The 23117-nt window shown below is 39.1% G+C and overlaps 1 protein-coding gene across 1 annotated transcript; it reads left to right on the top strand.

The window, feature by feature from the left end:
• The first annotated feature begins 3 nt into the window (after positions 1-3).
• Positions 4-22681, top strand: LOC124279619. Its single transcript, XM_046715463.1, has 2 exons — positions 4-136; positions 21409-22681. Exons 1-2 carry the CDS (start codon positions 58-60, stop codon positions 22494-22496), a joined length of 1167 nt encoding a protein of 388 aa, XP_046571419.1. The 5' UTR covers positions 4-57; the 3' UTR covers positions 22497-22681.
• The last annotated feature ends 436 nt before the right edge of the window (positions 22682-23117 follow it).

Raw genomic sequence — 23117 nt, 5'->3', positions numbered from 1 at the left:
ACATGATCGCGGGAACTACAACCGCAGCTGAAACAGATTTTCAAAAGTGTTTTCAGCATGAAGCTGACAAAACTAGTCTTGGCGACATTGACCGTGCTGAGCCGTGTACTCGTGGCATCATTCCTCATTCTTCAAGGTAGGATGTTTTTGTTTGGACCTACCGGTCGGTTTCGACCGAGTTACAGAGTCGTGCAAAAAGTATTCGACACTTGACGTAATTTCCATAGACTTACATGTTATTTCAGAATAGCATAAATAATTTTCATAAAGTGAGTTTATGATGGATCTTTGTAAAATTTGACAGGCAAATTTGAAATCATCTTTGCTCTGCACACATAATTTCAGTTCAATTTTCCGACCACTATTTAACTAATGACATCACATTTTAATATCAACTTACGAATGGGTTCCACAATGCACAATCACATAGGCCGCCATGTAAAGAAGTGCACGGCACTGTACATATGTTGATTAACTTGTTGCCATTCAAATAAGCAACGGAAAAGTAAACAGAAATTATGTGATTGTAGGTAAGATGATTCCTCACAATTGTGCAAACTTTGATTTGGATCTTACGAAAATTAAATTCATGAAAACTATTTACGCTACACTAAATAAACCTGTAAGTCTATGGAAATTACGTCAAGTGTCGAATACTGTTTGCACGACTCTGTAGCTCGTCGTGTTAGCTGCAGCTGATGACTCACCGTGACTACACACTCATGTGTCCTACCAACCTACGAGACATCCTAGATTGCCTATTGTTTTGTCGCAAAATTTAGAATTTTCAGGAACGATATTTCAAGATAAGGATCGTTTCTGGCTAAGAACTTCTTGATAGATTAAAATTGTAACGACGCTTCAGGTCTTTCCTCGGCCGTTCAAGTGAAAGTTAAAATCTAAAGTGACACCGGCAGTTTTTTCAGCAAATAAAAACAAACTTAGATGATATAAATCGATAAAGGGCAGTAGAATAACTAGACTATCACAGATTTACACTTTACATGCAACGTAAAACAGATTCTGATACCTTTCGGTATGGACTTACAGTAACAAATAATCAAAAATGCAAATTCAACTTATAAAGTTGAAAAATAACGCGAGGAAAAAACCCCGCGAAATCGGAGTTCAAACGATTAACTGAATTCACCCCAGCTGGGGTGAAAAAGTAGTTTCAACAGCTGTGCTGCGCTGCACTGCACTGCGCTCATGGAGCATGCGCAGTGAATAGGTTCGCGCAGCGTGGAAGCGGGATGTCCGGATTATAAGGTCGTGCACAGGAGTAGTCGACACTTTCCGTTCATTTCCGTGACGTCACAGGAATGACTCGATAAATGTGCACATTATGCAACAGTATGGACGTAGCTCAGTCGGTTAGCTGGCGAGCTAACAATCCGAGGGTCGCGGGTTCTCGTCCGACGGGTTCTCACAAACTGGTTGCTTGTCTTAATGACACGTGACCTACGGCAGAGATCGTCCTCACGAGAACTTGTGGTGCTGTATTCTAAAGGTGCTCCACAAATTCCTCCCATTTTAGCTGGATAGGGGAGTTAATTGACCAATGGCTTCTGCAAATGACAATGTCCTGCAAAACAGCGTTACCCCCAATAGTGCAGGGATACATTCAAAGGTTTGGCTGAATCGGTTTTCAAATTGCGACCGTATATGCTGATTATACGGTCGGAAATTTATAGCACTGACCAATCAGAACTCGTGTTACATACTAAGTTGAATTAGAATTGTGTTTTAATTATGTTTGTTTATTTTTGGTTGCATGTGACCTTTACCTAAAACCAGCATGTAACCATACGCGATACATGCAACAATACAGTATAGAATGGGCTATAGATCGCCACCGACTGAAAGTATATCAGCATATAACTGAAAGATCATGGTAGGTTACAGTGCATGGGCTCTAGCTGGAACTACAGCATCACCTCAGATGTTATTTTGACAAATTTAGCCATGATTGTGAAAAGAACACATATTCTACAATACTTCAGTGAGTGAGTTTAGTTTTACGCCGCTGCTTTTAGCAATATTCCAACAATATCTTGGCGGGGGACACCAGAAATTGGCTTCACACATTGTTCCCATGTAGGGAATCGAACCCGGGTCTTCGGCGTGACGAGCGAACGCTTTCACCAATAGGCTACCCCACCGCCCCTACAATACTTCAACCTCTTTTGATATCAAATCCATTCTACCAATTATTTAACAAATTATATTTATACAAAACATCACGATTAAAATTTGTGAAACAACACAATGTCCTTAAGAGGCACTGAACGGGGAAAATGTCATCAGGCATGAGCGATTTCCTTCTTGTTTGATATATTTTCATGCTCACAGGCATGTCTTCCCCTGACATACATTCTTGGCATTTTAAAAATATTTTCTGCATGATAAATTAAATGTGAAAATGTGTTTGCTGTGTAACTTAACCCAAAGCTATGGCTATTTTTCATGGCTATTTAAAAACATATTTGTCAAAAACAAATAGGCGGACTGAGTTCCGAGAAATGAAAACATCGGGTAAACTAAACCTGATCCCCTAAAAACGTATTCATACTAAAGGAGGCTGTCTTACTCTCGGCTCAACAAGGTATATGTGTTAAACAGGACACATTAAGAGCATTTCATTGTTGCTGGCCACGCCCGACCTTTAATTTGATAAAATTTAATTAACAGTAATTTGGCACCCGTTCGTCAACTACCAATGGTGTGTAATATAATGTATATTCTGACTCTTTGTTACCCTTTGTCACATATCAAAATGGCGAGCCAGTCAATATATATATATGTGTGAGGAAACCTGGAACAAATAATCCCTTTTTATCTGCAAATTGCCCCCTTAGATGCCAATTCTATTTTTCTAACGCAAAACGTGATTAAACTTGAGAATTGCGCTAGCCGGACCCGGGCTTAGATTTTCGAAGCTCTCTTAGTGCTAAGATAGTCGTATGTTAATGTATGGCACTTACGACTATCTTAGCGCTAAGAGAGCTTCGAAAATCTAGGCCCTGGACCTACCTCCGGTTGTAAAATTACACAGAAAAGTAGAATATGAAATTTCATAGCTAATGGAATGAATGTAACTGCTAATACCTTAGCAGTTTGAACAAAGGGAAAACAGTAAAAGTCTCCATATTTAATTCAATGAACGAACTTTAATATACTTTAAAAGATGTGGTCTGATGAACCCTCTCAGGAGGACAATATTTTTTCTACGGTATTTCAGCCCCCATCAGCTTACGCACTAACTGGTCGTGACACGACTGAGAGGTTCTACAAAGTTGGAAAAAATACTGTTAGCACCGCTCTTGCAACACGCCTAAGAAGAACCTGCATCTATGAGGAGATTTTTTTGATTTTTATATCTGATAATTTTGAAGACGAAGGTACCATAGCAGGTAGATTTTCTGTCAGTGTTCCAGAAAAAATTACCAGTCCTGTACAACTTTGGATCGTTTCCAACAGATGCCTTCTCTTCGCATGTGAAGAGAGCCATTTGTTATGTACCCAAGCCAATCTTCGGTGAACCAATAGGTTGGCAGCAGCAGTGGACGGTGTTTTGGAACCAGGAGATCTCACACACTTGTACTGCACAGACAGTGCTTGTAGTGTTGGGACGACGTGTCAGTGTCTCCATTCGGGTCCCCAATGCACAGAATGTTGTAAATGTGGAGGGAGGTCAGGGTTGCTACGACATCCACTGACAGTGAGAGAGATGATGAAAGTGACTAACATGACGGTATAAACATGACAGCCGTTTGCATATTGCAATGATGTGAACCTTCCCTACATTGTTTGCTCATGTATGATTTTTTACAGTTATGATACGGATATGTGAGCAAATAGATAAATACATTTTGTTGAAATACTGCATTTTATGCCATGAGTGATATAATAATAATGAGATTATTTATAACGCGCCTTTTGCAGGCTAGATATCCTCCTCAAAGTGCACAATCTGATCATTATTACCCGGGGAAACCCAAGCTGCCTGTTAGGCGCCAAATGGTCAATAATCTCAAGACTTATTTCACTGGGTACCCATTTTCTGCTGGTTAACCTTTAGCCTGCTGAATTAATTTCAGCAAAAGGCCTTGTAAAGAGGGCGGGTGATTTCTAACAGTCGGTTTGTCATTAAAAAAGGGACAACTACAAACATATTTGGCACATTAATACTAGATAGCAAAATGAACATTATTATCCAAAAATATCCTGATAATTTCAAATATACAGAGGTTAATGACAAGGCAAACATAAATAATGTAATTTTTCCTGAATTTACCTGAATTACTTGATTGACAGTACAATGCGTTTCATATATGGAAATCGTTAAATTAGCGCAAACCGATTTCAATATTCGTATTTCCGATATCTCATAATTATCTGACTTCAATTCGTATATTTGTATCGGCAATTATCAGCGCGACGACAAATTAAAAACATTTCTGAAAAACAATAATCGAAAACGTTCGTCGTAAACAAATCTATTTTCGATGCCATCACATATTTTATTCAAATGGCACTATTACGCTTATTCCAACGTGTCATGTCATGAAAATTGCAGAATAAAATACATGATTTATGCATATTCACGAGTCCTAATTTCAAGTGTAATGGTTCATTGTTTTCGACACAAGCCCACAGAAAACCAGTGTCGCACCGTGTTACACGTTCGAAAAAAAACATGGCGCGCTTCGTCCAACCCCTACATAAAATATTGCTATTTTGGTAAGAACAAAGCTGACAGGACTTACATGTATAAGCCCTGGCGAAAGTTGAAGCATTTCTCATTCTACATGTGTTTCATTTATCATTTTCAGTTTAATATGACCAGAGAGAAACGAAAATTAAGATCGCGAAATCTAACTTGTTTTCTGGTAAGTGCAGATGTCACCGGATGTGAAGTCACAGACAGGGGTTGTCTGGTGAAAATCTTTCGTTATTGAATACTAACAGTAAATTTGGAGATATTTCGCCTGGCAAACCCAAATTTAACACAAACCACTCCTCCTGATGTACTCCTATTACTACAGATAAAAAAAACAAAAATGTCAAGAACAGTCTTCTTTGAGTTTATAATTATCTATTACTTGTGGCCTTGGCATTGATGATTCACAGCTTCATTACAACAAGATTATTTTGGATCTGGTATGACGTTTTTATATTACTTCAAAAATTCTCATGACATGAAAACAAGGGTCATTTTTCAATCGCTGTCAGTGTCATCATTGCTCCAAGCCAGTTTGGGTCATCAATCTGTTTCCCAGATGAAAGTTTTTTTTAACAGCAAACTATGAACATTCACAGTGTGCAAGTAGGTATAAATATGAGGTTACATTTGCAGTTTTATACTGCACGAGTGCAAATTTATAATGCTAAATCGAGCCATGCACTGGGTCACTTGACCAGTAGTTTTTTTAATAATATGGACACACGTCAGTCAATGTGAAAAACTAGTAGGGAGAATTAAAACTTAAAACTCTGCTTTTTGAGGCAACATAATTATTTGAATTTTGCTCCTACTTGGAGAACAAAAGATGTGCCGTTTAGCTGTTTTAATGTCTAAAATAAATAACAATTTTGAGTGAAATGCATTCACACCTGTAGACGATGACTATTTTTTATCCCGTCATTCCAATTTTTAAGAAATCCATTGACATCACATTCTTACACTAGATCTGGTTTCATCAGTTTCTGTGAAAGGAAAAAGAATTCATGCATAAAATCTTCGATCATCAGCATTGTCCTTCATGTGACGACATACACATAACAATATTATGTTATATTAGACATACTGACATTTCATAATATCTCCCCGTGTAAGAACATTATTTGAAAATCATCGACCGCAAGATCCATTATGACTTTGTGAAAATAAAGATCTACACACCGGCGGCAATATTGAGGCGAAAAATATGAAACAAAAGAAAAAAATGACAACTAAAGCTGCTAACAGTAACCCATTGAAGGTGTTTAATAAATTAATTTTACTATAACTTTTGGATTTTACGGGAATTTAAATCAATTTAGAAAATGTATCAATGGTCGTATTCCAACTCGTGCATATTTTACCTCCATGGGCGCCATGCCGTTAGTGCTTCCGGTTTCATCAAGGGTGGGTACAATTACAAATATTGGGATTATTTTTCATGATCTGTATTATTTAGGTATCGAATCGTTTTCTTAGAATGTATATGAGTACAGATTCTGATTCTGAACGCGTATTTTCTAACATCCTTCGTGTAACCGAAAGTTACTAATTTATTGATCAAACAAATATATTGATCAAATTATGAAAAAAATATTTCATTTTGAAGAAAATATTAGACTGGGTACCACTCGACGCGATGTGCAAGAAGTCAACAATGGCCGTTATTTGTGGCTGTGTGCGGATAAATTTGGCGAGCAAATTTTTAATTCGCGGGCGTATCGTTTTAAGGTACATAAACTAATTGAATATTATATATTTAGAAAGCTGAGAATTAATGCATTCCATACATAATTCAAATGACTCGTAAATCTCACTTGTTAAATAAGTATTGCAAGTTTTATTTGGGCAAGCCATTAAGCTGCTGTCCTGTCGAATGGGTTCGACAGTAGCATTGAGAGGATTAATTAGTAATCCACGTTTTATCTCCTGTATTGTGACCTGGAAGAAAGCAGTTTTCTATATACATCTGAGGGCACCATGTTAAGTTTTCCACCTAGTTGTTGTTAGCTAAGTAAATATATTAAATCTCTAGCCAAACTAAAACTGACCAAACTAATGTTGGCATGTACATTTGCCTCGACATTCGTGATGCATAAAGAATTATTTCTTTATAAATTATATGCAGACCTTTAGCCTGTAATAACGATAAGATGCAGCTGATGAGGATGACGTTAGGATGGTATGTCTACCAAATGAAAGACTACACAACGCAGATGTGTGGATGACAATGAGCGCGGTGTGGATGGCGCCGACGGGGAGACAGCAGGCAGGAAGGTTTGGGCTGACACTGTGAAAGCAGAAGCCAAGTATCGCCTTTTTTAAGCCGATTTAGTGTTTAGTCCCGTCGGCACTATGCCAACAGGCCCACACGCTGGCCACTGCCGGACAGCGAGTGATGAAGCTTGGCTCCAGCGGGGGTGTCACATTGATGGTGGTTGTCGGGGGAACCTCATGTGGTGTGGTCTCAAAAGGTGTGAGTTGGTTGGCCTGAGGGGCAGCGCTCCCGGGGACAACACCAGAAGCGCGTGCCCCCTTTGCCTGGCAACCTTCGAGCGTCCCCTGACCACAGCGTGGTTGATGGCTGCCTTAAGCTTGGGTGGCATGACGAGTTACTCGGAAAGAAAGTTGAACAATTATTATATTTTGGATTTTTTCGATATACCGAAATTTGAGAGAGATTCAAGAAATTATTAGAGATGAAGCTAGATGGTGACCCTGTCAGGACAGCATGCAGACTATAAAGGAAACGGACGTGACGTATGACTGCGGATGTGACATCACTCCGGAAGTGACGTAGCTGCTATTATGGAATGCGGAAATAATACACTGCCATGTGCGTTGCTACACTGGATACTTATCATAAGCTAAGTGTATGAAGCTATGCGAAGGAATTGTAAATGCTGCCCATCACCCATTTTAGCGGAATATGCCACCTTATTACCTGAAGGTTAAGACAGATATTTAACGAAATACACTGCATACCATGTTAGCTGCAATGCCGAAACGAAGGTGATTAGAAATGACACAAATCGAGGTGAAGTTAAACGTTACATACCCGAGTGTATTTCACTTGCCAGAGAAGTGTTAGAACTGCTGCCTATAAACCCATTAACAAAATAATGCTAAATGTCATTATAATTCATTACTACTATAAGGTAACTTGTGTTACTTGAAAGTCATTCTCTTTGAGTTCCAGAGTAACTCAGAATTGACAGGTATCGTGTCCTGAGACAATGCTAATGTTTGGATGGAAGGAAACCTCCTCTTTCCATTTGGACACATATTCACATGGGTCATATTCCGCAAGTTCAAAACCTTCGCAGCAAATCGGACAACCTTTTAACAGACATACATGTACTGCTGCTCACGTCTGATTTTATCCTCTTCAGAGTCGGCAACACTTGTCACAAGTCGAGATAGGACTTTTCTTGGAACGAATTTGATACCAGTACTTTGGAGTAGGTGCCAAGAATTGTCCGAACTCCATTAATGTCTTCGAGACAATTGTGAACTGTTTTATTGCCGCCAAAATATTTTCCTTTATCTTTCCAATGTCACCTGCCATTTCTATTCCATGGCACATTGTAGGGGTATTCTGGTCTTTTCGTTCCCCAACAAACAGGTGAAATTTCTCTTGAAGTCCAACGTAGATTATTTCAAACTGCTGCTTATGTCAATCAAGTCTTGAGTAGCTGAAAATAAAGTTAACAATATAAGACAATAAGTGTTCTTGTTTGTTGTTTCAAACTGAGAAATTTGCCAAAACATGCCAGCTACCCATGCGCAAATTCTGCAAGCCTTAATGTCATCATTTGCTTGTGGATTTTTAACTTCTACGCTTATATCACCCTCTGCTGCCAAACTCTCTTTGTGAGTACTAAATGCTGTGAAATTTACATTGATGGAATCATCTCAAAGCCCTGTCAACATGTGGCAGCCATCTTTTTCCATCGATGGGTGTATTGCTGTACATTCTCGTGCCTACTCACCAATCACGTTCAGTTTCTTTAGGGCTCAGGCTAAAGTGGTAGTTTTTCCACATTACAAACAACTTCAACCAAAGGACTTACTGGATTTCATCAATGCTAATTCTCGTTGATGGACCATGCAGTGGGCGTACATCAACTCTTGCTGTTTCAGCACATGACATTTTCTGGCCACAAGTGAAGTCTCCCGCTGTTTCAGTTTCTGCTATTGAGGGGAGAAATGAATCAAGGGCCTTGTAGTGCTTTTTCATGTTAAATAAGTGAATGTTACTTTCTATGGAATTCCACAATGGAACGGTGATCAACCTTGAGATGAGTCCTGCAACTAGCTACATACAATGGTACCTAAAGGTCTTTTAGACAATAGCTCGAAGCAGACCATCAGTTGCACCGTGAACATTGTTCAGGAAATCTACGATTCTGTCCTTATGGTAGTAAACATACTGCACCAGTAGGAAAAGGATGTTAGACATGTTGTGTTTATGTCTGACAAAGAGGACCTTTTCTCTTTATCCCATTCAGGTAGCATTTTCATTCCCTGAATACACCACATTTCTCATCAACACCTCTAGCAAAGGCCTTGCTGCAACATTTCACCAAGATGAACCTCAACTGTTGAGGATTCCTCTTATCTGGCTCAAGAGCGTCTTCACCCTTCACAGCTTCTCCTTGGAATTTCAACTGTTCAAATTTCAAAATGTTCTCCGCAAAACCTACGACAAAGGTGAAGTCCACAGAAGAAGTTGTTCATTCTTGAACAAGCTGTCTGGCCTCACTTGAACAAGCTGTTTGGTCCCGCTCTGAAATAACATCGGACGAAATATCTGTTCTGAAGCTTTCAAGAAGCCCGTGAACTTTCTTTTCTGTACAGGACTCTGTCGTTCATGGTATTCTTGAGGTTACTTCTGAATCCAACATTACCAGGATCTTCTTAAGAGCATATGTCATTTGCATTTGTCAGAATCTCTTTGAAAGTATCAAGTACAATTTGAGAGGCCTTATTTGCCATCTCTCTGAGGTCAAGAACGTAACTGGATTCTTCCTGGGTCACAATGAACACTTCACTTTCCAACCTTGCTCGTTTCATCTGATTCCAAAGACAGGTTACTTACTACCTGAAGTTACATCGTCTAACGGCTTTTGTGAAACTGCAGCTTTTCTGTCCTTAAACCGACCAACTGTTTGACGAGATGGCAAAACATCAGGTTCTTTTTAACAAAGCTTACAAACTTCACTTATGATTTAGCCAGGCTTGCAACATTACAATCTGTAATATTCATAGCACATTCAACCACTCTGCTGACTGGGACTATGAATTTACCTTCTCCAAAAATAATTTATATTTACCTCTCTTGCTCTTTTTGTAATCGGTATACAGGTGTTATTTGGTGTTGATGTCTGATATTGGAAAGTTTCATAATATCAAGAATCAATCCCACATTTTGATTTTTCACAGGACGTCGTGTCAAAGGCAGCCCTTGCACTAATTTGTCTTTGATGCCAAGTTCTTCAATTAAAGACATTGTACTAACAGGTAAAGTAACTAATAATACAAACTTGTACTAATTATGAAAGTATATGTATAAAGAAATGTCAGTTTACTTGTCTGTTGGCTTTGAGAGTCTTCTGTCCCTTTTCGTTTTCAAGTTCTCTTTTCGAGATGACAACAGAGAAAAAGAATCAGATCCTGAGGAACTACTCTCAGTGTCACTCAACTCCCTCAAACTTCTAGCATTTTGTTAAAATGCTCTCGGTTCCTCTGAATTGTAGACTTCTTTTCGATTTCCCTGATCCAACTGATGACCTTTTCCAAGGTTCATCTCAATTAGAGTAGTTTCAGAGCACTGTCCCAGTCTTCTGTGCTGCTTGTTCACTGCTTCATTATGATCTTCACTCAGTCAATTTTGTATGGGAAAACATGATGAGTTTGATCTTGTTAAAATGTTTGATAGTTCTGCTGGAAAATCTCCTGATGATAAGGCACAGACTAACTCTTTCTTAAATCAAAAAGTCTTTTTTTTGTGAGACAGTTCTGAATGGAACTCCGATCTATCCACTGAATCTGTGCTGAGGAAACACGCACTCCACAGAGGAGGGGTTTCACCACCCCAGCTTATTGTGGCTAAACTTGTTGCTGCAGACTTTCCTTCGTTGTAATTTTGTCAAAAGAGTCTATACTGAGAGGCGGTTGTTTTAACCACTGAGAAGCAGATCAGTTAGGTTTTTTTTAAACAAATTAGTGTGAACATATAATTGTTCCATATTACTAATTGCAATGACATTTCATCTGGAAAGAAACAAGGAAGAAATAGTCTTCTTCAACGACACCGTACAGGAAAAGAGACATGCAAACCAAGCTATTATAATGAGGATTGATTGTTTGAAGTGATTGTCGAAATTGGTTCATATTATGTCACATTGATTTGATGTTTGAAATAAGTATTTTTATTGATTAGTTGCATGTGCAGTGAACGTCCACTCATCCTAGCTTATATACAGATCAACCAAGAACAAATTGCAACAAAAGCTAACTCTTCTGTTTTGTAATCCTCATAATATGAATTTTAAGATATCAAAAGTATAGGAATGTATAATGAACGAAAATTTTATTTGTCCCGCCAAAACGCACGTGCATGTTAGTTCGTCCCAAGAGTGATTGAATGAGCATTAAAAAAAGGACATTTATCACATACATTCAATTTTTAGAGCTCAACTTATTCATGATATAGATGATTTGTAATAAAAAACATCACATTCACCATATTTAACATAACAATTAATAACAATATAATTCTCTTTACAACTTGCTAGTTTGTTAATATATATAACAGCAGGCTGATCTGTGTATCCGTTACCGATGGATTTCCAACTATCAATTTTATTTTATGTATATGTTTAACACCAGACAGTATGTAAATAAACATGTATGTAAGTAATTACTGAATTTACTCTATTACACGAACTTTAACTACTGTAATATGATTGTCTAGACCTATGTCTGTGTAACTATTGAACAATGTCACGCAAACTCTTTCACCAGCATTTATGATATCGTCTCTCTCTGCAGACACGCTAAATACAAATGCCTGTTGACGAAAGGATATGTCAGAAACCAGTTCTTTTACAACCGACAATTTCCCAATTCCACACAATCTGATTGTAGTGTTGCATCCTGTAAAAGCGCTGATGAACAAGATATGTTACTCGAGATGTCTTCTCCGAGCTTCCGCTTTGTTTCCTTTATTTGCCAGACTCTCCTTTCTTTTTAGTGGTACTCTTTGCTTCTGTCATATAGTAGATTTCTGATGACTCTTCTGATGAAGTAGCGTGGGTGACACAGAAGTACCAGCAGGTCTGTGTCCTCACCAATTACAACGGTCTTGTGTTCCTTGGCAAGTTCCACGGCTGCCATCACTATATCTAGGTCTGCATCACGACGTGGGTGTTTCACTCTACATCCCTGTTCCTCTAAGGCTTTACCAAGGAAATTGATGAACCTCTGTTTATCTTAGATTGGTTGGCAAGAAAGTCTTCTTTTTCAGATTTGAGTAACAGGTTCTTTCCACACTTAACTTCTACACCAGCATTTCCCCATCTAAGGTGAGCTACATCCTTAGTTGTTGGTCCAGCTTCATATCCACCAAACACAATATATATATATATATATATATATATATATATATATATATATATATATACATACATGTATATATAAATATTGCAGATTTCTTCATGCGCCTTTTCCACGTCAGCAGATATGCTCAAGGCGCAACAATGACAGATTAAAAGCGTCTCCCACATTTATACAGCAATATGTACACGTCCAAATAGAGTTCCTAATAATACATTGAAAACAGGTCTGTTTTGAGTCCTGACTTGAATGTGGCAATACTATCAGAAACTTTCAGATTGTATGGGAGTGAATTCCACAAGGTTGGGGCTGCATATGAAAAAGTCCGGTTTCCAAAAGTTTTAAGCCTGAAGTTTGGCACAAACAGAAGCTCTTAATTGGATGATCGAAGGCAGCGTTTGTTTGAGTAAGGAGTAAGCAGGTGAGAGAGATATGGGGGAGCAAGTCCGTGACGGGCCAGGTAGGTCAAGCAGAGGATTTTGTAGTCGCTTCTTGCCTTGATGGGGAGCCAGTGCAACTGTTTAAGAACACGTGTGATGTGGCCATGTTTGGGAATGCGACTGATAATACATGCGGCCATGTTCTGCACCTTATGTAACTTATCCAATAGCCTCTGACTGATCCCAAACAACAAGCTGTTGCAGTAGTCGAGCCTTGAAATCACAAGCGCCCGGACTAAGTCATGGGTGGCTTCAGCTGTAAGGTATTGACGGATGGTGCGAAGATGGAAATAGCAAGTCTTACAGATATTGTTCACCTGTGTTTCCATTGACAGTGATGTATCAAAGCATATGCCAAGATCTTTGACAGATGAGCTTATAGGAACAACTGCATCGACAATGGTCGCCGTTCCATACCTGTTATGGACATATTCCATGTAGACCTGAGGGATGGTGTCATAAGTGCATTCTCTAGGTCAAACTACACATTGAAATAGGACTCAAGAACATATTCTTGTAACCAGTTCAAGGAACATGGGTGATAACCTAACATCATTGTTTGAGGTTGAACTGTGCTGGAAGTTGCCATTCAGGATTCTGTAACAAAGTCCCCAAAGAGTCATCAAATGTAGCTTTGTTGGCTGGTAGAGGAAGACATTTGCATTTAACCTGTTGCTAAATAGCGTAAGGTGATGGCAATTTTCAGTTCAGGTGCTATAGCGTAATTTCTTTCCGTGGGTGATGCAAAAATTCTCTCACCAAATCTGTCAAAAATATGATCCCCGCTCGATCAAAAACGGAATCTTTTGACTAATTCGTTGTCATCGTAAAATGTTAAAACGTCCTTACGTTCTCGAAAATGTCTGAGTTGATGGCTGCGTTGTCTAGCGGCCGCTGTTATGTTGGGTTAGGTACTTAGGAGTCCTTTGGAGTGTGAGGACTCTTAACATTAGCTCACTCTAAGAGTACTCTTAAGAGTAAAGAGGTTTTATACCTAGGTCTTAAGAGTAACTCTTACAAAATTCTCAGTATTTTCTACACTTAGGAGTAACTTTTAATTCTTAGAATTTTTATAAATACGGCCCATGGGGCCAGATGGTTCAAAGAGTGCAGGAGGAATGCTGCACAGTTCAACCTCAAACAATGATGTTAGATTATCACCCATGGTCCTTGAACTGGTTACAAGTCTTCGGAACAGAAGTTTAGGATCAACGTGTACTGCATCACCATCAAGCTTGTACAGCTGACTCTGAGGCAAGTGTACAAACTTGGTCTTTATTTTTGAAGACATAATCTTGAAGTGACACTCCAGTCATTGTGTCAAGTATCTGCTGTCCAACATATTTGGCATTCTCAACATTTACAGGTTTGTCAGCTGTTTCTCCAGTAGCAATGTTGCGAAGACTAGAGTCATCACTGAAGGGACCCCTCTCTTCTAAGAACGATAACACTGTCAGGATGTCGCTATTGTGCCTGTTCATACGAGCCTGAGTAGCATCCTTGTGTTGCTCACTAGTGCTGTACGAGACCCCACTGAATGTCTGCATGGTAACGTTTTATTCTTGCCTTGACAACGCCCACGTAAGACGTTGCATTTCTCCAATGCCTTTACCCCGAGTCAAGCCTCCATTGGTCTTGATGCTACGCATGACATCTGCTCTATTACTAGGTCTGTTGGAAGGCCAGCCCACGGTCGATACGACGCACAACGTGCAGTCCTCTCTTGAAAACAACTCTGTAGACTTCTTTGTAGGTATTCTCGAAAGCCAGCATCTAAGGGAGATACAGACGACTCGACTCGGCATAAAGGTCATGTCCTGAACCTGTAAAGTAAGGAAAAATAATGCAGACACATGAAAAGAAATATTTTACGGTTTAACTTATTGAGTATAAACTTTTTCCTTTTAAAAAGACAAGTTTCATTAGTGTAATGACAAATTTCCTTCCCCTTCCCACCCCCCCAAAAAAAATAAATAAATAAATCGATTTTTCAAAACTAACTTATTTCATTATAACAAAATCAGGAACCAAGCCTAGCTCTAAATATGGCTATTACACATCTTCCATTTACCACAGTCTATTTGCTTCATATCAACGTAAACCGAGGGTACCCTCATGACCAGGGTTGCAACACTCGAGTTACCCGCCCTTACCTTCAGCATATTCATGCATTTTTCTGTCATCTTTGCCCATGAAAAACAGACATGAACAAGTCTATTGACAACCATGCTTACTTTTATTGATACCTTAGTAAAGCTAATGGTTTTACCAATGTAATGGGCATAAGTTTTATGCTTGTTTTTGTCAAGTTCAGTTTTCGACAGGTTTTCAGTTTTCTTGATAAATATAAACCATTTATTATTTCTTAACACATTTGAACACCAGTACTTTGTGGTGTCTTCATTCAGTTACCAACTTATGCTTTGAGGGCTCGTTTCAGTTTCCTCTTTTCCAAAACTTAGGAAGATTTTGTTTACTGCGGTCGTGTGTAATGATGAAAAACTTGAAGATTTCTTCCTGTTATCACAATCAGTTTTGGTGCCAAGAATTTTCTGAACTCTGACATTCATTCATTTCTACTCCTTATATTATTATAGGAGTGCTCAGGGCCTTTTGTTCTTCTACCAACAGGTTAAATTTCTGTTGACGTTCTCCGTATTTTGGTTGATCTCTAATACTGCTGATTGTATCAATACAGTCTTGAGCAGCTGACACTGCACTTAGCAGTTATCTGTGCTTGTTGGTAGTTTCAGACTGAATAATGCAGTTTCCCTAAACATGGTGCAAACATTAATGTTTTCATTTGCATGTGGATTTCTGAATCTCTACCTTTTATATCACCATTCTTGATGGTTGCTACCAATCAATTGTCGGTGTTAAGATTCTCATCATGTTTGCCTTGAAGGGATAAGCTCAAAGCCCTGTCAATATGTCAAAAATTTCTCGGGTTGGTTAACGACGCAACTTCACTAGCCTACGGTCACGGTTGATCCATACCACTAACTTCAAACAGAAAGGGCCACATTTCTAATAATTCTGTGACAAGTCTTCCATCATCGATGCTTGCTCTCTGTAAGGGTTACGATTTGAGGAGAGGACCTTTAGCGGTTGGTACCCTACGACCAACTGCCAAGCTCCTCATTGTGAGCCTTTTCATCAGATTTAGTATCTGTTGACCAGTTAGAACACATGTACGTGCTTCGAACAACTCTTCAGTTTGGCAGTCAGTTGGACTTCCTTCACTTTGATCGTCGTCTGAAACCAAAGCTTTCCTTGTGATTGTGTGGGTCAGACAAATAGTTTGAGAAGTCATAATTAGTCTTTTCGGTTGTGAAACTGCATCATGAGTTAGTCGTACCTTGTCCCAACATTACCGTTATCTATTTTATCTTCGAGGAGTCTAGGATACATGTCCATAACAAATCTTTGTTGGATGATGATTAAATTGACTGACTTGGTTGACGATAAATCACCGTCTATAACATCGTGGTAAACATGTTTAAATATATCTGGGTAGACGGTCCATTGTGTCTGGAATTTAGATGCCTCATTTGGATCTCTTTTCCCGACTTCAGTTAGGAGGGGATTTGGGGGGTAGTGATTAGCAGGTTGAGGATGATGCACTACTTGGTGGAGGTACAATTGTTCCTGGTGTGTAGCAACTGCCTGCAAGACTTGCGTATGTGCATCCCGATGAAATAATGTGAGAACTTGATGCAACACACACAGGATCAGGATTTAGTGACCTAGAGAAGGTTGTCGGTTGCAGAAACTTGTTCCTGGATGTTATGGTGTCTCTTGATTTGATTGAGGAAGACATTTGCTGAAGCGAATCCTGGTGCACAAAATACCTGCAAATCAGAGAGAAAATATTGTTACCGTCATCATGATTCTATCAATACTATAATAAAAGAAGTCAGTTCCACTTCTGTCACCTAGGTACATTTAGGTGGCAATTGCAAAGTTGCTTATTTCATTTTACAAACTAACTTCAAACCAAATAAGCAAAGTAATTTCAACATAATACCTGACTTGGAAAATTTGTCTCGTTTACCTTCGGATGACAATGGGTGTCAAAACCCTTTCCACATAAATAGAAATCTGTGCTAAAATCAGCGTCGATCGTATGATTCTGACTATATCATGAACATGTTTACGAATCACTATCCAATAGTGGTTATTGTGTTGTGTTCGCAAAAGAAAGGTGAGCATATTCTACCACACGGGAGGCACAAGTCGAGCAAATGGAAAGGATAGTCACTTATTCACCTGAAGAAAAAACATCGGGAACTTACGGTTAATAGTCAAAGTCAAAATAAGGAATTGCATAGGATATAATTAATGTGATAGATAGAATCTGAGATAGTAAACATTCATGCAGACACTTTCAGTTTTGAGAATCCACATGGTATTAATTCCTCTGGTCTCATTTGATTTGATTTAAACATATTTTATTCAGTGAAGAAAGGGATGAGGAACAAGTTATCCAACTTAGGTAACCATCTCCCGAGTATTTACAACATGATAAATATACAACAACATACATGTAATATAGAAAGAAACAAAGTACAGAAATGGTAGACACCTATGTACGGAGATAGTTATTAAGACATATGAAAATATTTACAGCATTCAAGAAAAACGCTTGCTATTTGATATATAATGCTGAACTGCTTTAAATATTGCATGATTTTGAGTATATGATAAGTTCTTGCTGCCATTTAATAATAAATCTTATTTAAAGCATCATCATGTACCTAATGCCAACATTAAATAAATCGTAATTCAATTCATTTACATGATATCTTAAACGAGTATGAATAATATTTTGTTTGCGGATACCTGTAGAAAAATATGCTGGTGCCATGACAATATGTTTCTTCAAATGTGATGTAAACCGTCTCTGTTGATAGTAACATTCGCTTTTCTAATGGGATATTATTCCATAATACTGTCGTTGATGGGATAAAAGATTGACTTGAGTGTTTAAATCTATATGATGGTCTTACAAAATTTTCAGAGTTTCTAAGGTCATAAGTTGTAGAGTCACGAACAGTCTGAGGAAGTAAATCTATCAGATAAGAAGGTGCATTACCACATTTCATTTTATGATATAATGTCAACTTTCTTCTTTCCCTACGTACTGATAATTGTTCCCAGCCAGTTTCAAAATGGAGATATTTAAGTGGTGTATATTTTGGTAAACCAGTGACAATACGGGCTGCTTCCAGTTGTAGTTGTTCTAGTCTCAATGTCTGTTCAGAATTACACCCATCCCAAACCTCGCAGGCATATTCAAAATGTGGTCTCAATTAAGTACCTTATGAATATGGAGGGTAGTAGTATTAAGGATTATAGTAAGTATTTAGACGGGTATTTTATGGTTCATTTGCTTTAGCCACACATATGTGTGTGTGTGTGTGTGTGTGTACAGAGTTTATTGAAAGTTTTGGAATACAGTGCAAAAGAGATATGGGCATGTCTTCATGTTTTGGAGTCAAGCCAAAATACTGACGAAAGTTTGGCAGAATTCTACCTCAGTTATGATTCTGTATTTAATGTCTTAATACTTATACCTAGCTCTTTTATCAAACAACTGTCGTGATGTTCACATGAAATGGTAATGTAGGTTGAGCCGCGAGGAGCTGGAAAGTTGCTAATGCGTCGGAGAGTAACATTCGTTCATTCCATGCTACTGGAGGCCTTGCGAGTGGGAACAACTACTAACCTTCATTACGGGTAGCCAGACTTTCGATGACGGTGCCTTGGACAGAAGGGCGTGGTTATTCCTGCTGTTTCCTCTTTTTCAGTTGGTGTTTTCAACCAATGACAACATCACTGAATTAACACACGGAAGACATTCTGCATGTTCCTCTTATCGTTTGGCCCATTATTATCATATGTTTCAGCAGCAGCCAGAAATGTTTCATGGTTGTAATACCAATTGGTTTGGTTTGTTTATTGCGTAACGCCGCACTTAGCAGTATTCCAGTCAAATGGCGGCGGTTTGTAAATAATCCCAGTCTGGACCAGATGATCCAAATATCAACATATTGAATATCGATCTACGCAGTTAAGATACAATGTGTCAACCAAGTCAGCGAGTCTGACCACCCGATCCCGTTAGTCTCCTACTACGAAGATCAACTCGAACAAGGCTCTTAACGAGTGTCACAATTGGTATGAGGCTCTCTTCAAATTGAACAAGTGATGAAGGTTGTATTGTCAACAATAGAGAGGTCACCTATGATTATATGACCTACAGGCTGGTAGCAGTACAATTAATCTTGGAATTTGCCTCGTGAAGTGCCATGTCTACTGGTGTTCAGCAATACATTCCTAAAATTTAACAACAAGGACGAAATGGTGTTTGCTCAGAATAGGAAATTAGGAATATTTTTGTACACAGATTTTTGTTGGAGAATGTTTTTTAAATTTAATAGAAGCGACTAAACCTTTCCGTATCTATCAGAAATCTCTGCTGAAGGCAGGGTCGATTGTACAATTCCGACCATATTATGATGATGTGATGATGTGCCACATTCAGCAATATTACAGCTGTATAACGACGGTCTGTACATCCAGTCTTGACCAGACAATCTAGTGATTGACATGACACGATCACAGAGCATTGTTTTATTAATCACTCTATCAAACAGTGATGACACCAGATGTCAGCGAAAAGGTGCCTGCCCCACGGGTGAAACCCGTCTTAAACATATGAAAGGCTGGCCAATTGTTACCTGACAACAACCGGGAGGGTATGGTAAAGTCAAAATAAGGAATAACTTTGGACATAATATTGTCACTGATCCATCACATTTTGAAATTCCAGCCATACAATAGTTTGAAAGCTTTACTGAGGCCCTGAATGTAAACCTGATCTAACAAGAGTCGGGTGACACTTTGTTTGATATCTTTGTAAAATGAGCATGCTCGAGTATAGTTTTGTTCTTTCTGTGTGCAGTCCCAGTGGTTCTTGAAGGAGAGACCACAAATCTTCCAGATGCATGCCACACCTGCAATACACTCTCCTCAAAGCTTTTCCACATTCATCGTAGGAATTTGGAAAACTCTTGCAGAACAGCCAGGTGTGCAAGTTGCACGAGTGAAATTTAATATTTCACTGCTCACGCTTGGTGATTAGATTGGTGTTCTACCAGCAAGTTCCCCCCCAGCCCCTCGTAAAATAACGAAAATTGGCAACAGTCATTGACTGTACTTGGCAATGACAACTGACATGCATAGTGACGTCTGTTACCAAGGGTACGTTTCATTACGCGGGAGCAGACTTGAATGGCATAGTGACGTCAATACGGTGTGACTTAATGCATTGAATGTACTCTATCGTCTGTTAAAGTATTGTGGGCGCCTTTGATCTTTTAGCGAAGCATCTGACAATCGTTTATATACTGGACAGGTGGTATGTCCTGGGGATTATCATCAGCGTAAGAATGGTGTGAGATCCTGTGGTTTCTGGTACTGTTTGCAGCATGGCCCGTATATAATATGAAGAGTAACAAACCAATAACAGATCACTGGGGCACTCCATGATTTAGGGTTTCATTCTCAGAGCTCTACAGACCAGTACGAACACACTGATGTTTCTCAGAGAGATAAGATGCCATCCACTAAAATGTAAATGTACGTACAAGAGCAGCAACCTCTACATCATCATCATCATCATCATCATCATCACACGGAATCTCATCTGTCACTTGCTGTTCCGGTGCTGTGGTACTGGTGATAGCACATTGGAATAGATGGTCTTATTCATATAGAAACTGACAAAGGGCCTTCCCAAAGCTTGCTTGAACACTCTACTCATAGGGAGCTGTAAATGTTAATATTGTTGGGAGTGACATGTCACGAACTATACCACGAACTTAGATGGTATCAGAGGTACAGTCAAGGCGTAGGCTTATCTATCCATATAATGGCCTGAATTTCCTTTTGCCTTTTTATACCATGGGAATCGTCAGTACACCGAGCCTGTTCGCACAATATTTCAAAAACTTATTTTAGTGTTGAAAATGTTTTGAAGGAGTTATTTTATTTGCCCTTGATAAATAACATTTTCTCGATCACGAATCTCTAAATTACACTGTCCTAATATGTCTGTACTCAGAGCCAGACACCCGTACAGCACCGCTGTTTTCTATCACTATTTCTCGAGTAAAATGACAAACAGTGCAAAACAACTTCATAACTATCAAGGGTGATTGTCTTATCGTTCCAAATCCATGATCATTATCCGGTGGGCCAATTGTTAAGTTGACTGCAAAATGGCGACTGGACCGGTGCCATAGTGTAAAGCAGCAATAGAGTAATGCATTAAAATCTGTATTACCCATCGCGTTGATGGTAGATAAAAAATGCATGGGTTCGTTGGACCCAAACGTGCTTTGATTGACTGATTATCTAATAAAGTAGACCAGACACGTGTTTTTTTAAAGCAGTGACTCATTCAGGGTATATGTAGTTGAGCGTATGAACTACCACCGTGACGCATCGCCTAACACGTATTGATCCATTAAGTCTCCCTGTCATGATAACAGTTGTGATTATTATCTTCATTGTGATTTCACCAATTGTCAATAAAATATCCATTTTGTGTTACTTCAGGAATCCGAGGTGATGCCCATACTGGCGACAAAGACGGCCTTTCCGGTGATAAAACGTTACAAAGGGAAAAACGGTTCTGGCTGTATGATAAATTTAAAAACAAAAAGATGTTTCAAAAGTTCAGAGATGACGGCCTGTCCTCAGAAACCGAGAAGCTGTGGGTGAAATTCATCAAGAAAATGCATTACGACTTCGTGAAGACCGAAGGTGACAGCGTGGAGTTTCCCTGTAAAAACGAAGTCTCGCAGAATATAGCTTCCGAGTACCCCAAATCTGTATACCATTGGTCCGTTAACGAGTACCCTGTTGTCATGGATGCATCCCGGATGTTTTTGTTCAAGGGGACCTTTTCCATCAGGGATGTAAACTTCAAGGACACCGGTGTGTATGTGTGTTTGATGGAATACAGCAAGAAGAATTTTAAGACGGTTGGGATCTATTCTTTGACAGTGAAGACAGAAGGCCCCACAAAAAGTGTCCGTGAGACAGAGGCACTGGAGCTCACCTGCAACAGTAATGCGTTGTCTCAGATGTACCCCGAGACAAGCTTAAAGTGGTTTCTGAATAATACAGAATATGTACCAGTTGTAAAGACGAACACAAGTGAGAAAGTCATTGTTAAAAATGTACGGAGTAATTCCACAGGAAATTGGACATGTGCAGTGACAGATCCGGTGACAAAAAGAACGTGGCATACAGCGTGGTACAACGTTGCCGTAACGCCACCTCCGCCCTTGTATAAACGGTTGTACAACTTGATGCTGGAGTACAAGTTGTACACAGGTCTGATCGTCCTTGGTGTTGTGCTGTTTGCAGGTTTAGTGTTAGGCGTATGTATATACACCGCACATAAAGCCAAGGGAAGAAATAATGAGAGCTTTGGGAGGATGAAGGATAAAATCTTGTCCATGAAGACGAACGATATGTTTGGACTGAACACTGTGAAATTTAATTTGTTGTCTGAAACTTCAGATGAAGAATCTGAATCTTCAAGTGTCGAAACCCCTTCGTCATTCTGTTCTGAGTCTTCTGTATCTAACGGTTCAAATTCCAGACTAATTTCACAACCGAGGACTTTCTTGAAGTAAGCGCCCTATTCCTAAAGTGAGTGACATTTTACGTCGCATCGGCATTTTTTCAGCCATATAGTGACGAGACCAAATTTACATGACTGAAATATAAACTACCGGGTAGAAGAATGTTATCGCCGACTTCACTTGACCAATAACAAATAGAAACAAAGACGTTTGTGAGATTTAAGGTAATTATTTTCCAAATAGAAATTAGTTTCCAATAATTTGACTGAACATTCATTGTAATGCATTTGCCACAATTAAGCGAGAAGTCAAGGGGTAAAAATTCCATATTACTCAAATCAGAGTTCATTCAAAAAGTGCATGAATTGTCACATAATGAACCAAAATTCAGGAGACACGTCATCAATAGCGAGTGTGACGAGCTTGGGCATCCATACACGCCAACACACGTCTCCTCATTGACGTAGGCAGTCGGCGGATGACGTCAGCAGGAATCCTGCTCCTTAAGTCTAAGAGAATCAGTTCAAGTTTCTGTCGGTTCGCCCTAGGCTGTAGGTCTGTGTTAGCTGACGATCAAGACGATGATCACAGAGGTGTTCAATGGGGTTCATGTCTGTAGAACGCGCTGACCAACGCAATACGTTGACGTTAACGTTGTGCAGGTATTTCGAA

Source organism: Haliotis rubra, unplaced genomic scaffold (assembly GCF_003918875.1).
Source record: "Haliotis rubra isolate DU_JTF1 unplaced genomic scaffold, ASM391887v1 Scf253, whole genome shotgun sequence".
In the NCBI taxonomy this organism is placed as follows: Eukaryota; Metazoa; Mollusca; class Gastropoda; order Lepetellida; family Haliotidae; genus Haliotis; species Haliotis rubra.
This window is presented reverse-complemented; position numbering and strand designations above follow the sequence as displayed.